The sequence below is a fragment of the Mercenaria mercenaria genome, chromosome 16 (genome assembly GCF_021730395.1).
Source record: "Mercenaria mercenaria strain notata chromosome 16, MADL_Memer_1, whole genome shotgun sequence".
NCBI classification, from domain to species: Eukaryota; Metazoa; Mollusca; class Bivalvia; order Venerida; family Veneridae; genus Mercenaria; species Mercenaria mercenaria.
Window position 1 is genome coordinate 72,923,240 of NC_069376.1, and position 16,468 is coordinate 72,939,707.

At 37.2% G+C, this 16,468-nt stretch overlaps 1 protein-coding gene across 1 annotated transcript; it reads left to right on the forward strand.

Moving 5' to 3' along the window:
* Window positions 1–71: 71 nt before the first annotated feature.
* Window positions 72–4,823, forward strand: LOC123541311 (mucin-5AC-like). The gene is made up of 3 exons (XM_045326736.2): window positions 72–119; window positions 307–659; window positions 1,361–4,823. The coding sequence occupies exons 1-3, from the start codon at window positions 72–74 to the stop codon at window positions 4,821–4,823; spliced, it is 3,864 nt and encodes a 1,287-aa protein (XP_045182671.2).
* Window positions 4,824–16,468: the final 11,645 nt, after the last annotated feature.

Sequence of the window (16,468 nt, forward strand, 5' to 3'; positions counted from 1 at the left end):
AGAATCGTACTAAGTGGAAATCAAACATCAACATCAGCACCGTATGAAGTCCTGCGAAAGAATCGTACGTAATGGAAAGCAACACCAAATATCTACCGATGAAGCTCCTGCGAAAGAATGTACGTAAGTGGAAAGAAACACCAACATACACTTGCATGAAGCTCCTGCGGAAGAATCGTACGTAGGTGGAAAGCAAACACCAACATATACACCGTATGAAGCTCCTGCGAAAGAATCGTACCTAAGTGGAAAGCAAACACCAACATATGACACCGTATGAAGCTCCACTGAAAGAATCGTACTAAGTGGAAAGCAAACACCACGGCTGCACCGTATGAAGCTCCTGATGAAAGTTCTTACGTAAGTGGAAAGCGAACACCAACGTATGCACCGTATGAAGCTACTGCGAAAGAATCGTACGTAAGTGGAAAACAAACACCAACATCAGCACCGTATGAAGCTCCTGAGAAAGGTACGTACGAAAGTGGAAAGCAAAAATCAACAGCGGCACCGTATGAAGCTCCTGCGAAAGAATCGTACACAAGTGGAAAGCAAACATCAACATCAGCACCGTATGAAGCTCCTGCGAAAGAATCGTACGTAAGTGGAAAGCAAACACCGACATCTGCACCGTATGAAGCTCCTGCAAAGATTCGTACGTAAATGGAAAGCAAACACATGACGCTGCTCCTATGAAATTTCTGCTGAAAATTCGTACGTAAGTCGGAAAGAAACACACTACGATCTGCACCCGTATGAATCTCCTGGGAGAATTCGACCTAAGTGGAAGGCAAACCTACGTCTGCACCGTATGAACTCCTGCAAACGATTCGTACGTAAGTGGAAGCAAACACCGAATCGACCGTATGAAGCTCCTGCGAAGGTTCGTACGTAAGTGGAAAGGAAACACCGACTCTGCACCGTATGTAGCCTGCGAAAGATCCTACGTTAGTGGAAGCAACACCAATCGCCTGCACCGTATGAAGCTCCTGCGAAAGTTCGTATCGTAGTGGAATCAACACCAAATCCGCACGTATGAAGCCCTTTGGAAATTCGTACGTAAATGGAAAGACAAACACCAACGTCCGCACCGTATGAGCTTCCTTGGAAGATTCGTACGTAAGTGGAAAGCAAACACCAACATCTGCACCGTATGAAGCTCCTGTGAAGGAATCGAACGTAAGTGGAAAGCAAACAGCAACATTGCACCTATGAGCTCCTGTGGAAGAATCGTACGTAAGTGGTAAGCAAACACTAATCTGCCACCGTATGTAACAACTGCGGAATATCCGTACGTAAGTGGTAAGCAAACACTAACACCTGCACCGTATGAAGCTCCTGTGAAAAATTCGTACGTTAGTGGAAAGCAAACACCAACATCTGCACCGTATGAAGCTCCTGTGGCAGGATCGTACGAAAGTGGAAAGCAAACACCAACAGCTGCACTGTATGAAGCTGCCGTGGAAGATTCGTACGTAAGTGGAAAGCAAATACCATCAGCTGCACCGTATGAAGCTCCTGCGAAAGAATCGTACGTAAGTGGAAAGCAAACACCGACATCTGCACCGTATGAAGCTCCTGCAAAAGAATCGTACGTAAGTGGAAAGCAAACACCGACGTCTGCTCCATATGAAGCTTCTGCGAAAGATTCGTACGTAAGTGGAAAGCAAATACCGACGTCTGCACCGTATGAAGCTCCTGCGGACGATTCGTACCTAAGTGGAAAGCAAACACCGACGTCTGCACCGTATGAAGCTCCTGCAAACGATTCGTACGTAAGTGGAAAGCAAACACCGACGTCCGCACCGTATGAAGCTCCTGCGAAAGGTTCGTACGTAAGTGGAAAGGAAACACCGACGTCTGCACCGTATGAAGCTCATGCGAAAGATTCATACGTTAGTGGAAAGCAAACACCATCGCCTGCACCGTATGAAGCTCCTGCGAAAGATTCGTACGCTAGTGGAAATCAAACACCAACGTCCGCACCGTATGAAGCTCCTTTGGAAGATTCGTACGTAAATGGAAAGCAAACACCAACGTCCGCACCGTATGGAGCTCCTTTGGAAGATTCGTACGTAAGTGGAAAGCAAACACCAACGTCTGCACCGTATGAAGCTCCTTTGGAAGATTCGTACGTAAGTGGAAAGCAAACACCAGTGTCTGCACCTTATGAAGCTCCTGTTGAAGATTCGTACTTAAGTGGAAATCAAACACCAACGTCTGCACCTGATGAAGCTCCTGTGGAAGATTCATACGTAAGCGGAAAGCAAACACCAACGTCTGCACCGTATGAAGCTCCTGTTGAAGATTCCTACGTAAGTGGAAAGCATAGACTAACATCTGCACCGTATGAACCGCTTTTGAAAAATTCGTACGTAAGTGGAAAGCAGACACCAACATCTGCACCGTATGAATCCCCTGTGAAAGATTCGTACGTAAGTGGAAAGCAAATACCGACATCTGCACGGTATGAAGCTCCTGTGAAAGATTCATACGTAAGTGGAAAGCAAACACCATCATCTGGATCGTATGAAGGCCCTTTGAAAGATTCGTACGTAAATGAAAAACAAACAGCAACGGCTGCACCATATGAACCCCCAAACTCTGCACACTATGAGAAACTTGTAGCAGATTCATATGTGAATTCAAAGCAAACATCCACATCAGCGCCAATTAAAGTCCCTGCGAAATATTTGTACGTAAACAGAAAACAAGAAAAGACGAACGCGCAATATGAAGTGCCTTCGAAAGATTCACACGGAAATGCTAAGCAAGGTACAACGTCTGTGCCATATGAATCACCAAAGTCTGCGCATTATGAAAAGCCTGTAGCAGATTCATATGTAAATACAAAGCAAAAGTCCACGTCAGAGCTATATGAAGTACATGCAAGTGGTCCGTATGTAAATGGAAAACAAACACCCATATCTAAACCATATAAAGTACCTGCAAATGAAATGAACATCAATGGAAAACAAACAAAGGAGAGAGCGAAATATGAAGTTCCTAAAAATGAAATAAACGTAAATGTAAAACATAAACCCACGTATGCTCCACATGAAGATGCTGAAGAAGATTCATACGTAAATGGAAACGAAGCACCAACATCCGGGCCATATGAAACTCAAGCAAAAGATGCATATGGAAATGAAAACCAAACAACACCGACAACATCATATGAACCCCAAAAGTCTGCACAATATGACAAATTGGCGGGAGATTCATATGTTAATGCAAAGCAAAAGTCCACGATAGAGCCATATGAAGTACCTCCACCAGATTCGTACGTAAACGAAAAAGAAATGCCTACATCTAAACCATATCAGGTACCTGCGAAAGTTTCATACATTAACGGAAAACAAACAAAGATGAGAGCGCCATATGAAGTACCTGCAACAATAGATACATACGCAAACGTGAAATATAAACCCAAGTATGCGCCGTATGAAGATGGCGTTAAAGATTCATATGTAAATGGAAAGCAAACATCAACACCGGCACCATATGAAGGTCCTGTGAAAGATTCTTACGTAAATGTAAAACAAACAGCGACGACTGCACCATATGAACCCCCAAAGTCTGCACACTATGAAAAACCTGTGACAGATTCATATGTGCATTCAAAACAAACATCCACATCAGCGCCAATTGAAGTACCTGCGAAAGAATTGTACGTAAATAGAGAACAAGAAAAGACGAGAGCGCAATATGAAGTGCCTTCGAACGATTCATACGGAAATGTAAAGCAAGGTATAACGTCTGTACCATATGAATCATCAAAGTCTGCGCATTATGAAAAGCCTGTAGGAGATTCATATGTAAATGGAAAGCAAAATACCACGTCAGAGTCATATGAAGTGCATGCGACTGGTCCGAACGTAAATGGAAAACACACACCCATATCTAAACCGTATAAAGTACCTTCAAATGATATAAAAATCAATGAAAAACAAACAAAGACGAAAGCGCAATATGCAGTACCTGCAAGAATAGATACATACGCAAATGTAAAACATAAACCCACGAATGCGCCGTATAAAGTACCTGCGAAAGTTTCATATAAAAATGGAAAACCAACCAAGACGAAATTGCAATATGAAGTTCCTTCGAAAGATTCATACGTATATGCGAAACAAGTAACGACGTCAGCACCATATGAAGCTCCTGCGAAGGATTCATATGTTAATGAGAAACAAAAAATGACGAAGGCGCCCTATAAATCACTAAAGTCTGCACAATATGAAAGACCTGTTGCAGATTCATACGTACAGTCAAGGCAAACATCCACATCAGCGCCATATGAAGTACCTGAGAAAGATTCAGACATAAATGGTAAACAAACAAAGACGAGAGCGCAGTATGAAATACCTGCTACAGATATATACAGAAATGTAAATGATAAGCCCATGTATGCGCCGTATGAAGATGCTACAAAAGATTCATCCGTAAATGCAAAACAAACACCCACATCTAAATCATACGTAAATGGAAAGGAAACAACAGCGACAGCGCCATACAGTGTCCCTAGCACAAACTCATACGCAAGTGCGAAAGAAGCATCAACATCTGCGCCTTATTTACGTATATTCACCCCTATAACATATACGCACGCGCCTGTGATACATCCATCGACACGTGCGGTAGATGCAACGCCGTCCTCAACACGCGGAGTCGTTCACGCGACACCACGTATGCCAGCAAGTTTTTGTGCACATTATAACTTTTTTACTTGTAGTAATGGGCATTGTATTCCAAAATCGTGGGTTTGTGATGGAGACAATGACTGCAAAGATAATTCTGACGAAATGACTTGTAGCTATTAATATTGTTTCTTCTCATAATTAATGTTGGTAGAGATCACCTCAATATTCGGTTAGGTTGTAAAAAGATTACAACTGGCTGATTGACTTTATTCTTTGATTATATATTGACAGCTAAGGAATACACAAGAAATATGATTCGTTATAGTTAGCTCGGAAATTGTCATAAATGTTGCTGTAATATTGCGTCACAACACGTTTTTCATGTTAGCATGTTGTTAAAACAAACAGTACAGACATTAGATATACTTATATTGAAAACGAGATGCCCTGCACAAGGAAAGGAGGAAAAATCCCCAGTTCTTTTTACAGTACGGTTTATCAACAATTCTAACCGTATATGAGTCAAGTTCAGCTATATAGTACTGACAAGCCGCGCATGAGATTTTTAAAGAATATCAGTAACATATATTCATTCACTTATTTACCTTTTAAATAATGTTTTTACCAATGAGTAGCAAAACTTGTTGATTTCTACTGTTAAGTTTGAGTTCAAGCTGATAGTGTCCTTTTATTATACGACTGATTTCTGATTTTCGTATGATGTGTATGCTTGTATTAGGTTTACAATATCATTTGCACATGGTAATCAAGATTCCAAACATAGGCGATGCTTAATTCGCATATATTAATTTGATCCATGCTACGTGATTGTTTATGCCGTTTTAAAGCAATGTTTCAAGATGAGTCGGAAATGCAAGAGATCAATAAGGAGTTTTACAGCAGCACTTTTTTCCCACATAAAAACTGTTGTTTTTTTTTGCATACGCCATTGTCACTTATGCAAAGCTGAACTTTTCTTAAATTATTCATTATAGAAACTATGTTTCACCGTAATTGTGTGTTTTATATGCATACCCATTCCGGCGATCTTACAAATTGAAGCTTGTTTTAGGATATTTTCTGCAATTGATGTCCCATGACGAATTATTTACCGGCACATTTCTGTTATATCTAACTTTGCTTAACCCTCACCATGCTAAATTCCTATAATGATCTTGTCCTTCTTTCAATCTGGACAGTACCATTAACTGTCAAATGGGATGCTTACCAAAAAGATGTTGACTGAATAGCGAACAGCGCAGTTCATGATCAGACTGCACGTAGATTTTTCATTTATTTCGTATGTGCAGGGTGATCATGATCAACACTAGCCAAAAGTAGAATCAATCATGTCCAGCATGCTAAGGGTTAATAATTGAATACAAATTTGTGGTAATTATCAACTCCTGTATTTGTAACATCTTTATATAATTGTACAACCATTGAATATGATATATTTTACGCTGTTTATATGGTTTTTGAACTCATGGGTTAACGAACTTTAGTTCAATAGAATATCGATATATAATTATCTATGATACATTAATGTCATTTATGTTTACATACGTATGGCATCAGCTATAGTATACTCATTAATATGTAAAACCTTTGTTATTGCATAATGTAATTAAACATATTTATATGTACATAATTATCATTAACAAGTATCTTTGATCTGCTTATCAATTGTATTTATATGTAAATAATTAAGATTTATTTTAATTTATTATTCTTCATGCATTATGCTATTAAATACAAAGACATGTTAGCAAGTTTCTTATTTGTTCTGTCAAGCCATTGTCATGTTTTTGTAATATTAATGAGTAAGTATATCATAGTTAATTTATAGAAGCCTACGGTTGCTAGGCGACACATCAGGAAGAAAACCACTTAAGGTTTAAAGCGAAGGACCGTACTCCCTACCCTTAGTTTTGTTTTTGCTCTTATGTAATCACATGCCAAATATATATATATATATAATGCACTCGTAATTTGTAATTCTTGATTTCTATCAGGAAAATATATTTTTAAGTGTTTACTATAAAACCGCTGGAGATAGAATTCACGGCTTCCTGCACTCCAAGTGATTACCCTACCACTAGGCTATCGAGGTGTTTAACCATTGCAGAGCGAATACCATCGGCGAGAATAAAACTTGTATGTCGAAGACAGGTGGTTGCTCTAAAAAGGTCAATTGTCTAAGCTGTTTACAATTTTTGACCAATGGGAAAGGAAATATCTGTTCTTGTAGATAGGTGTTTCTTTTTGTGGATGTCGTTTATAGATTATATGATATATGAGTGACATACCAACTTCGTTCGGGCGAACCCGACGGACCCATGGATATCTGTTCAGGAGAAATGTATCCATGTCACTCGAGGGTCGTTTGATTTACAATAAGAAACATCAGTTTTCAATAAGAACTTGTCAGGAAAACATGATCAATCATCTTGAAATGTTTAATGTGGATACGTGTGTTGACAAAGTCTTATTTTGTAATGGGGGCGGGTTATATTATTTTTCATTTACAATTTATGTTAATTTCAAATACACTTTCAACAACCAGTTTTTTTCTTTAAAAGTTGTAATACTGACGTACGCCACATAACTAAATAGCACATTGTAGCAAATTTGGTCGTGTAAATAAACTTTTCAAATACGGCGTAATAACGTTTATACCTTGCCAGTAACGTTCACTAACTTTTATGAAATAAACAGCTTGCAGACATATATATTAATCATTTCAAAATATTTCAATTATCGTCATTTGTCATCTTTATGACAAGCATCGAGATTATTGACAGTTAATAATTTACTCAGTAATATTAGCCGCAATAAGATGCTTTATGCCGACATCATACGAAGATATAGTAGACAATGTTTTGTTTTTGGCCGAGTTTTGAGGGCCGATATCAGATGCCTTTAACCCTGCTAACTTTCAATGAACTTGTCCATTTTTCAATTTGGACAATACCATTAACTATTACAAGTGGTGCTTACCAAAATATACCGACTGGATGGCGAACAGTGCAGACCATGATCAGACTGCATGGATGTGCAGGCAGATCTTGGTCTGCACTGGTCGCAAAGGCAGAATCATTTGTCGCCAGCAGGATAATGGTTAATTTGACAGAATAATCAGTTCGGCCAAAAACGATACAATTTCTGATTGCCGGATTCAGCCAACTCGCCCAGTATCAGGAGCCGTTCTGTGCAGAAAATAGATGTGATCTAGATTCTTTTAAGAACGTGAACTCCTTTTAAATGATCCTTTATGTTAATTTACAACAAAAGCGGCTTTAGTGTACTATTTACTGCAGTGATCACCACTAGGTAACTTAAAATCAAAGGAAGACGGAAGTGTACATACATTGGCGTAAGTGGAAAAAAATGTTTTCATTTTATTGGGGTACTAGATTCTAGCCAAACGAGGAACGTATGTTGCCAAATGCATTCATATTGTCCTTGTTTGCTGATTAAGTAAAACCTTAAAGTGATGGACATACACAAGATCCGACACTACCATATACTATATACCCGTCTGAAATATGGATCATGAGTTCCAGCCAACCGCGTTCGAGCCATGCAAGGTAAATCAATCTTAAATATAAGTCCATTTTGACGAGATTTCTAGTGATCATAGTTAAAAATTTCGATTCATAACTTATTCTGTAACAAAAATCTGTCCAGGTATCTATCAGATATATAGCCAGATGTTATTCACCTTTCGATTCTGTAGTACTGTTAGTTCATACAAGTGTAAGGGTATTAATGCGCTCCTTTCATCACACAGTACCAATCACTAGAAATTAATGCCTTCCTTCTTTATAGATGTAAATAGAACCAAAATGTTAACTTAAACAATGCAACAGTATCATACATAACCACTGTATTACTTTGAGACAAATGACATATTGCAGAAGATTCTCAAATATGTTTTCTTTTACTTAAAACTCGAGGCTGTCCTTGTTTCTTAGGACGAGCTCTACTTGCCTGCTTCATAGAATCATAAATTACTTCGTATTACCATATTTCTAATTTCTAATTTCATACATGCAATTCTTACAAAGAAATTAACCTGTTATTTGCATTCACCGAGAAATGCCTATTTCTATAAAAGGGTTATAGCTAGTTTTTTGTCAGAAATGTTATCCATCTCAAACTTTTTTCCCGTCCAAGTGTATTACAGGGAGTGAGTGGCTGAAATGATCTAGTGTTAAAACTTTCTGACTTCGAAATCAGGGGTCGTTGAGCTCGAGTCACCTCTCCTCCAGTTTAATATAACTTACATTGGGATAAGATAAGAGCGAAGCTTCTAGAATTGGAAGGTCTTTTGTATCACTATCCTCCTAGTCACATTATTTATAGTCTTTTGGAGGAGCCGGCCATTGGGTTACCGATGTCGAATACAAACAAACATACAGTGAATCAGAGGCGCAGTGGTAGGATGTTGGACTACAATGACAACAATCAGGATTTGAGTGGTAGGATATTGGATTACAATGTCAGCGATCAGGTGTTCGATCGATTTCAAGTAGTGTTCAGAGCTGGGGTATTTAATTAAATTGATACAGTTTCCAGCAGTATCGGCGCAGATTGGATGCTAGGTAGGCAAATATGACACCTGTAGTGGGATTGACCGGAAATAAACTGTTCTGTCTGTTGCGGATGGGGACGTTCGTTGAGTACCCACGCTCTAGAATATACCCTTTGTACTCAGGTTCGACTTATTTTTCCATTTAACGTCATCGTTTGAAAACATTTAGAAAAATATTCGTTCATATGGGCCTCATGCTAATACAGCTGTTCCCGGGATAATAACAAGCCCAATATAGACTTACTTTACCTTATTGTATAAACAATTTAATTTTATATAAATTCAGTATCAAGATCAACATGAAATCGTCATATTAATATCAAGTTATTGTTTGACTTGCTAATGTCATTGAAGCTGTGGTTATTAGATTATATTGTTTTATTTCGTATATGACAGATATGATATCACAACTGTGTCGTTGAACTGCTTCATAAAATGGGCTTTCGTCATTATTCAGCATGCTTTATTAAATATGTATTACAACTGCACTCTTAAAACACCCTCCCTATAATGCACTTCCATATTTGATCAATATCATTTACATGTGCTTACGCATTTGACCTGGGTGTACTGTACTCATGAGCCAGATGTAAGAAAAATTGTTACACTCACTCCTTGCCATGTTTGTCCGTGCCAGAACAGTAAAATAGTTTTAAACGAGAGAGAGAGAGAGAGAGAGAGAGAGTACTTCGTGGTCAAGCAAAGATAAGAGCACATAATCTTATTGATGTATTAAATGATTTTATGAAATATGCGTATACATGTACATAGTGTGTTGTTTCAGTTCAAGGAAAGTAAACAATATTTGTTTATCTGATGTCAAAACTACAAATCATCAGCTCCGGCTCATTGAAAGTGGCATTGAGTGCATATAGAAATGCGATCACAAGTTGTACGTCGTTCGTCTGTCGTAAACATTTACCCAAAGTCACCATATTTAGGGTTACCACATCGTAGGGGCCTGAAATAAAAAAATATGCATGCAAAAATATCGGTATACAAAATTTCTCTGATGAAGGGTCACATTTGCTCCTTAAATATTATTGGTTCCAACATTTACTGTTATACCAAAGAAAGAAATTGAAAAATGTTGTTTATCCCGAAATACCGTGTTTTATATAAATAGCACGAAGAAACATGCGTAATTTTATAGACACTTAACAAAAAATATAGACCATCCACAAAGGCTTCAAATCAACTATCCGCTTACTGTTTGATCCACGTATTCCGTGACAGAGTTTCTCTAAAACACATGTATGATGTGAAAATATTAATATATAACTTTAAACAACGGTTATAGAACGTTTCAGTTTTCAAATAATACTGATACGTTTTTAACTGCAATGTTGTTTCACAGTATGGACTCTAGGTATTAAAACAGATCTAAGTTACATTCGGTAAAGATTTTGTATATAAAATGTTGGCTTAGTGACATCGGATAAAAGTTTACGACAGACGAGCGACGTACAACTTATGATCGCATTTCTATATGCACTCAATGCCCCTTCCAATGAGCCGGGGCTTACCCAGCTAGCAAAATATATGGGACCCATAAGGGCCCCTTATTTTTTTCTATATCGGGCCCACATGGGATTCGCAAACGGGATTGGCATGGGTCCCACATGGGCTTCAAAATGAATACATCCCAGCACGTAAGCCTATATGGGGCCCATATGGGCTATATCTGGGCAAATGTACCATACGGGTCCCATGTGACCCAAAGAAAGTAAACAATATTTGTTAATCTGATGTCAAGACTGCAAATCATACCCAGCACGCAAGCCTATATGAGGCCCATAAGGGCTATATGTAGGCAAATATACCATACGGGTCCCATATTGTAATTGTAAAACAACACACTATGTACATGTATATGCATATTTCATAAAATCATTTAATACATCAATAAGATTATGCGCTCTTATCTTTGCTTGACCACGAAGTAATCTCTTTCTCTCTCTCTCTCTCTCTCTCTCTCTCTCTCTCTCTCTCTCTCGTTTAAAACTATTTTACTGTTCTGGCACGGACAAACATGGCAAGGAGTGAGTGTAACAATTTTTCTTACATCTGGCTCATGAGTACAGTACACCCAGGTCAAATGCGTAAGCACATGTAAATGATATTGATCAAATATGGAAGTGCATTATAGGGAGGGTGTTTTAAGAGTGCAGTTGTAATACATATTTAATAAAGCATGCTGACTAATGACGAAAGCCCATTTTATGAAGCAGTTCAACGACACAATTGTGATATCATATTTGTCATATACGAAATAAAACAATATAATCTAATAACCACAGCTTCAATGACATTAGCAAGTCAAACAATAACTTGATATTAATATGACGATTTCATGTTGATATTGATACTGAATTTATTCTGAATTTATATAAAATTAAATTGTTTATACAATAATGTAAAGTAAGTCTATATTGGGCTTGTTATTATGCCGGGAACAGCTGTATTAGCATGAGGCCCATATGAACGAACATTTTTCTAAATGTTTTCAAACGATGACGTTAAATGTAAAATTAAGACGAACCTGAGTACAAGGGTTTATTCTAGAGCGTGGGTACTAAACGAACGTCCCCATCTGGAATAGATAAAACAGCTTATTTCAAGTCAATCCCACTACAGGTGTCATATTTACCTACCTAGCATCCAGTCTGGGCCGATACTGCTGCAAACTGTATCAATTTAATTAAATACCCCTGCACGGAACACTACCTGAAATCAATCGAACCCTGATCGTTGACATTGTAATCCAACATCCTACCACTGCGTCAATGATTCACTGTATGTTTTTTTGTATTCGACACAGGTAACCCAGTTGGCGGCTTCTTCAAATAAGAAATGTGAATAAAAGGATAGTGATACAGAAGACCTTCCAATTCCAGAAGCTTTGCTGGTACTTTAGTGTGCTAGACGCAAAAGCACCCATACACGGAACTCTTATCCCAATGTTAGTTATATTAAGTTGGAGGAGAGGTGACTCGTACTCAACGGCCCCTGATTTCGTAGTCAGAAAGTTTTAACATTAGATCATTTCATTCATACACTTAAGTATTGGAAGGGACAAAAACTTGAGATTGACAAAATTTCTACGCTTATCCTTTTTATCATGAACTGATTAGTTAATACACTAATATCGACATAAAAGCTAGTTAAAATAGACATTTCTCATGTTCCCGTCTGAAGGAGAATAACGGATTAATTTCTGTGTAAAAATTGCATATATGTTTGAAGGTACCTTTAGAAATATGGTAATGTGAAGTAATTCATTATTCTATGAAGCAGGAAAGTACAGCTCGTCCTAAGAAACACGGTCAGCCTCAAGTTATAAGTAAAAGAAAACATATTTGAGAATCTTTTGCAATATGTCATTTGTCAACGGTGTTATTTATACCTCTCTGCATGTTTTATAATTTTTTGATAAATTCTTAAAATCAATTAGAACATGTCATGTGTATCGCCTGTACTAATTGCACTTCCTTCATTATTATTATTATTATTATTATACTAGATTTGTATAGCGCCCTTTTCATGATAAACACGTTCAAAGGCGCTTTAAATATAGCAAACGCAGCAACACAGGGCGCGAAATTCATCCTCTACTAGTACAGACACAGAGCGATCTGACCAGAGGGACAGAGTGAGATAAAGCCCCCAGAACAGATAGAGAGAAATCCTTTTTAGATACAGACTTGTCCGGCTAACCTAGCCTAGCTCTTTGCGAATAGACAGTCTGAATTTTTAACGTGCCCTGTGTATAGCACCGATACCGAAGCCGTCTTTCTGGACTGACTGTCAAGCGTGTTACCACTAGACCACCGCCAACCTAAAATTTCTTTTAAATTAACATCATGCCGAAAATACTTTTATACTGATATTCTTTGCACTGTAGGTATGTTTCCCTTTTTATGTCCTCGCAAGCTGTATGTTGACCTTATAATCTGTATATAATTACATATATATATCACAACATACATCATGAAAATACAAATTTATACAACTCTTATACAAATTTTATTAGTCTGAAATTCGAGTTTGTACAAAAGGTAATTGAAATACATCATACACGCCAAAGTCTGATAATTTTACAGTGACGTCACGTTTGTTTATGTTTTCTGGACTTATAAAACTATCAAAATAGGTAAAGCAGCTTACATAAACAATAATATTGGGTATATTTTATTGCAACACGTCTGTCAGTTCCGGTAGCTCAGTGGTTTGAAATGTCGAATTTGCGGGCCGTAGGTTCGAATCCAGGTAAGTGTTTTTTTTTCGTTTTTTTTTCGAGTTTCTCTTTCAGGGTAACCACCATAATCATTCATTCCTGGAATATATTACTATATTTAGATAGAAATATTATTAAATTAATTTCTGTTTAAAGGTGACCAGCCATTAGCTCTGTGTAGACACATCGTATTATGTATGCATAGTCACGACTTCCTGCGTATCATGCCGATTTGAACGCTATAGAGTTGATTTGGGCAAGGATCACTAAGGCTGGTACTAATCTTCTACTTCAAAGTAAGCGTTTCAGTAAGTAGTATAATATAAAAGTGTGTACATGTACTTAGAAAATGATAATTATCGATTACCCTCCCGACTTTGTCTCGTCTAAATAGTCACTCCAAAGTTATCAGACACGGACTTTACATTATGTATTTCATGTACAATTAAAGTTTATTTCAAAGTATAAATACAGCGGTTCTGTATGTTGCTGTTGCATTGTTTACGTTCACACTTTAATTCTATTTACATCTATAGAGAAGGTAGGCATTACCAGAGTACTGTGCGACGGAAGGAGCGCATTAATACCCTTATACTTGTATGAGCTAACAGTACTACAGAATCGAATCTGGCTATATATCTGCTAGATACCTGGACATATTTTTGTTACAGAATAAGTTATGAATCGAACTTTTAAACTATGATTGCTAGAAATCTCGTCAAAATCGATTTATATTTAAGATTGGTTTACCTTGCATGGCTCGAACGCGGGTGGCTGGAACTCACGATCCATATCTCTGGCGAGTGTGCGGTAGTGACGGATCATGTGTATGACCATCATTTCAAATTTTTTATTTAAAATCACTAACAAGGACAATATAAATGCATTGGCAACAGACTTTTCCTAATTTGACAAGAATCAGTACTCCAATAAAATGAAAATATTTTTTTCCACTGATTTCCTTTAATTTTAAATTACCTAGTGGTGATCACTGCAGTAAATAGTACACTAAAGCCGCTTTTGTTGTCAAATAAAACAAAGGATCTTTTAAAAGGTGTTCACGTTCTTAAAAGAATCAAGATAAACATCTATTTTCTGCCAAAAACGGCTCCTGATACTGGCCGAGTTGGCTGAATCAATCAGAAATTGTATCGTTTTTGGCCGAACTGTTTATTCTGTCAAATTAAAGGCATCTGATATCGGCCTAAACTCGGCCAAAAACAAATTAATGTCAACTATATCTTCGTATGATATCCGCATTATTGCGGCAAATATTACTAAGTTAATAAATCATTGTCAATAATCGCGACGCTTGTCATAAAGATGACAAAGGGCGATAATTGAAATATTTTGAAATGATAACTATATGTCTGCAAACTGTTTATTTCATAAAAGTTGATGAACGTTACCGTCTTTACGCCATATTTTGCTACAATGTGCTATTTAGTTATGTGGTGTACGTCCGTATTACAACCTTTAAATGAAAGTGTATTTGAAATTAACTGTAATTAATTGTAAATGAAAGGTAATGCAATCCGCTCTATTACAAAATAAGGCTTTGTCAACACACGTATCCACATTAAACATTTAAAAATGATTGATTATGTTTTCCTAATAAGTTCTTATTGATAACCGGTGTTTCTTAGTGTAAAACCGACGAACTCCGAGTGACACGAATACATTTCTCCTGAACAGATATCGATGGGCCCGTCGAGTTCGCCCGAACGAAGTTGGCATCCGAATGACACAAATACATTTCTCCAGAACAAATATCCGTGGGCCCGTCGAGTTCGCCCGAACGAATTTGGGTATGTCACTCATATATCAAAACATCTATAAACGACATCCACAACAAAAAAACGCCTATCTACAGGAACAGATATTCCCTTTCCCATTTGTCAAAAAAATGTAAACAGCTTAGACAATTGACCTTTTCAGAGCAACCACCCGTCCTCGTCATACACATTTTATTCTTGCCGATGGTATTCGCTCTGCAATGATGAACCACCTCGATAGCCTAGTGGTAGGGTCATTACTTTGAATGCAGGAAGCCATGGATTTGACCCCCAGTGGCTTCATAGTAAAGACTTAAAAATGGTACCAGTAGCTCCCTTGCTCAGCATTAAATGAGAGCCTGACCTCTTCTCTCGTACCCCCGTGGCGATGTCTTCCGTCAGGAATGTGGTGCCGTGAGTGATTAATATAATTTGTAGAACTTGCTTCATATTCCAGTCGAAAAAATAGTATATAAATAGAATGATTGCATTGAAAAACATATGTCACAGGAACACAAACATACAATGACAGAGCATAGATATTCCAAGTGTAAAAGAAAATTGGAGGCACATTTTCCTGATAGAATTAAGAATTAAAAGTTACAGTGCATTATTAAATTGGCATGTGATTAATAAAGCAAAAAAAACACTAAGGGGGGGGAGTAGGGTCCCTCGCTTTAAACCTTAGTGTTTTCTTCCTGATGAGTCGCCAAATTAGCAACCGGTGCCTTCTATCAATTAACTGTGATGTAGACACTCATTAATATTACAAAAACAGACATGGCTTGACAGAACAAATAAAGAAACTTGTTAACATGTCTATAATAAATTTTGTATTTAATGGCATAATGCATAAAGAATAATAAATTAAAATAAATCTTAATTAATTTACATATAAATACAATTAATAAGCCGATCAAAGATACTTGTTAATGATAATTATGTATATATAAATATGTTTAATTACATTATGTAATAACAAAAGTTTTACATATTTATTAGTACATTATAGTTGATGCCATACGTATGTAAACATGAATGACATTAACGTATCATAGATATTTTATTGAACTAAAGTTCGTTAACCCACGAGTTCAAATACCATATAAACAGCGTAAAATATATCTAATTTATATTCAATGGTTGTAATGTACAATTATATAAAGATGTTACAAATACAGGAGTTGATAATTACCACAAATTTGTATTCAATTAT

Excerpts from the sequence above, each read along its gene's own strand:
- LOC123541311 (XM_045326736.2), top strand. The coding sequence starts at position 72 with ATGGAAAGCAACACCAAATATCTACCGATGAAGCTCCTGCGAAAGAAT. Across the intron at positions 120-306 it reads TGAAGCTCCTGCGAAAGAAT|TGGAAAGCAAACACCACGGC; the intron begins GTACGTAAGTGG and ends AATCGTACTAAG. Across the intron at positions 660-1,360 it reads GCTCCTGCAAAGATTCGTAC|TGGAAAGCAAACACCAACAT; the intron begins GTAAATGGAAAG and ends TTCGTACGTTAG.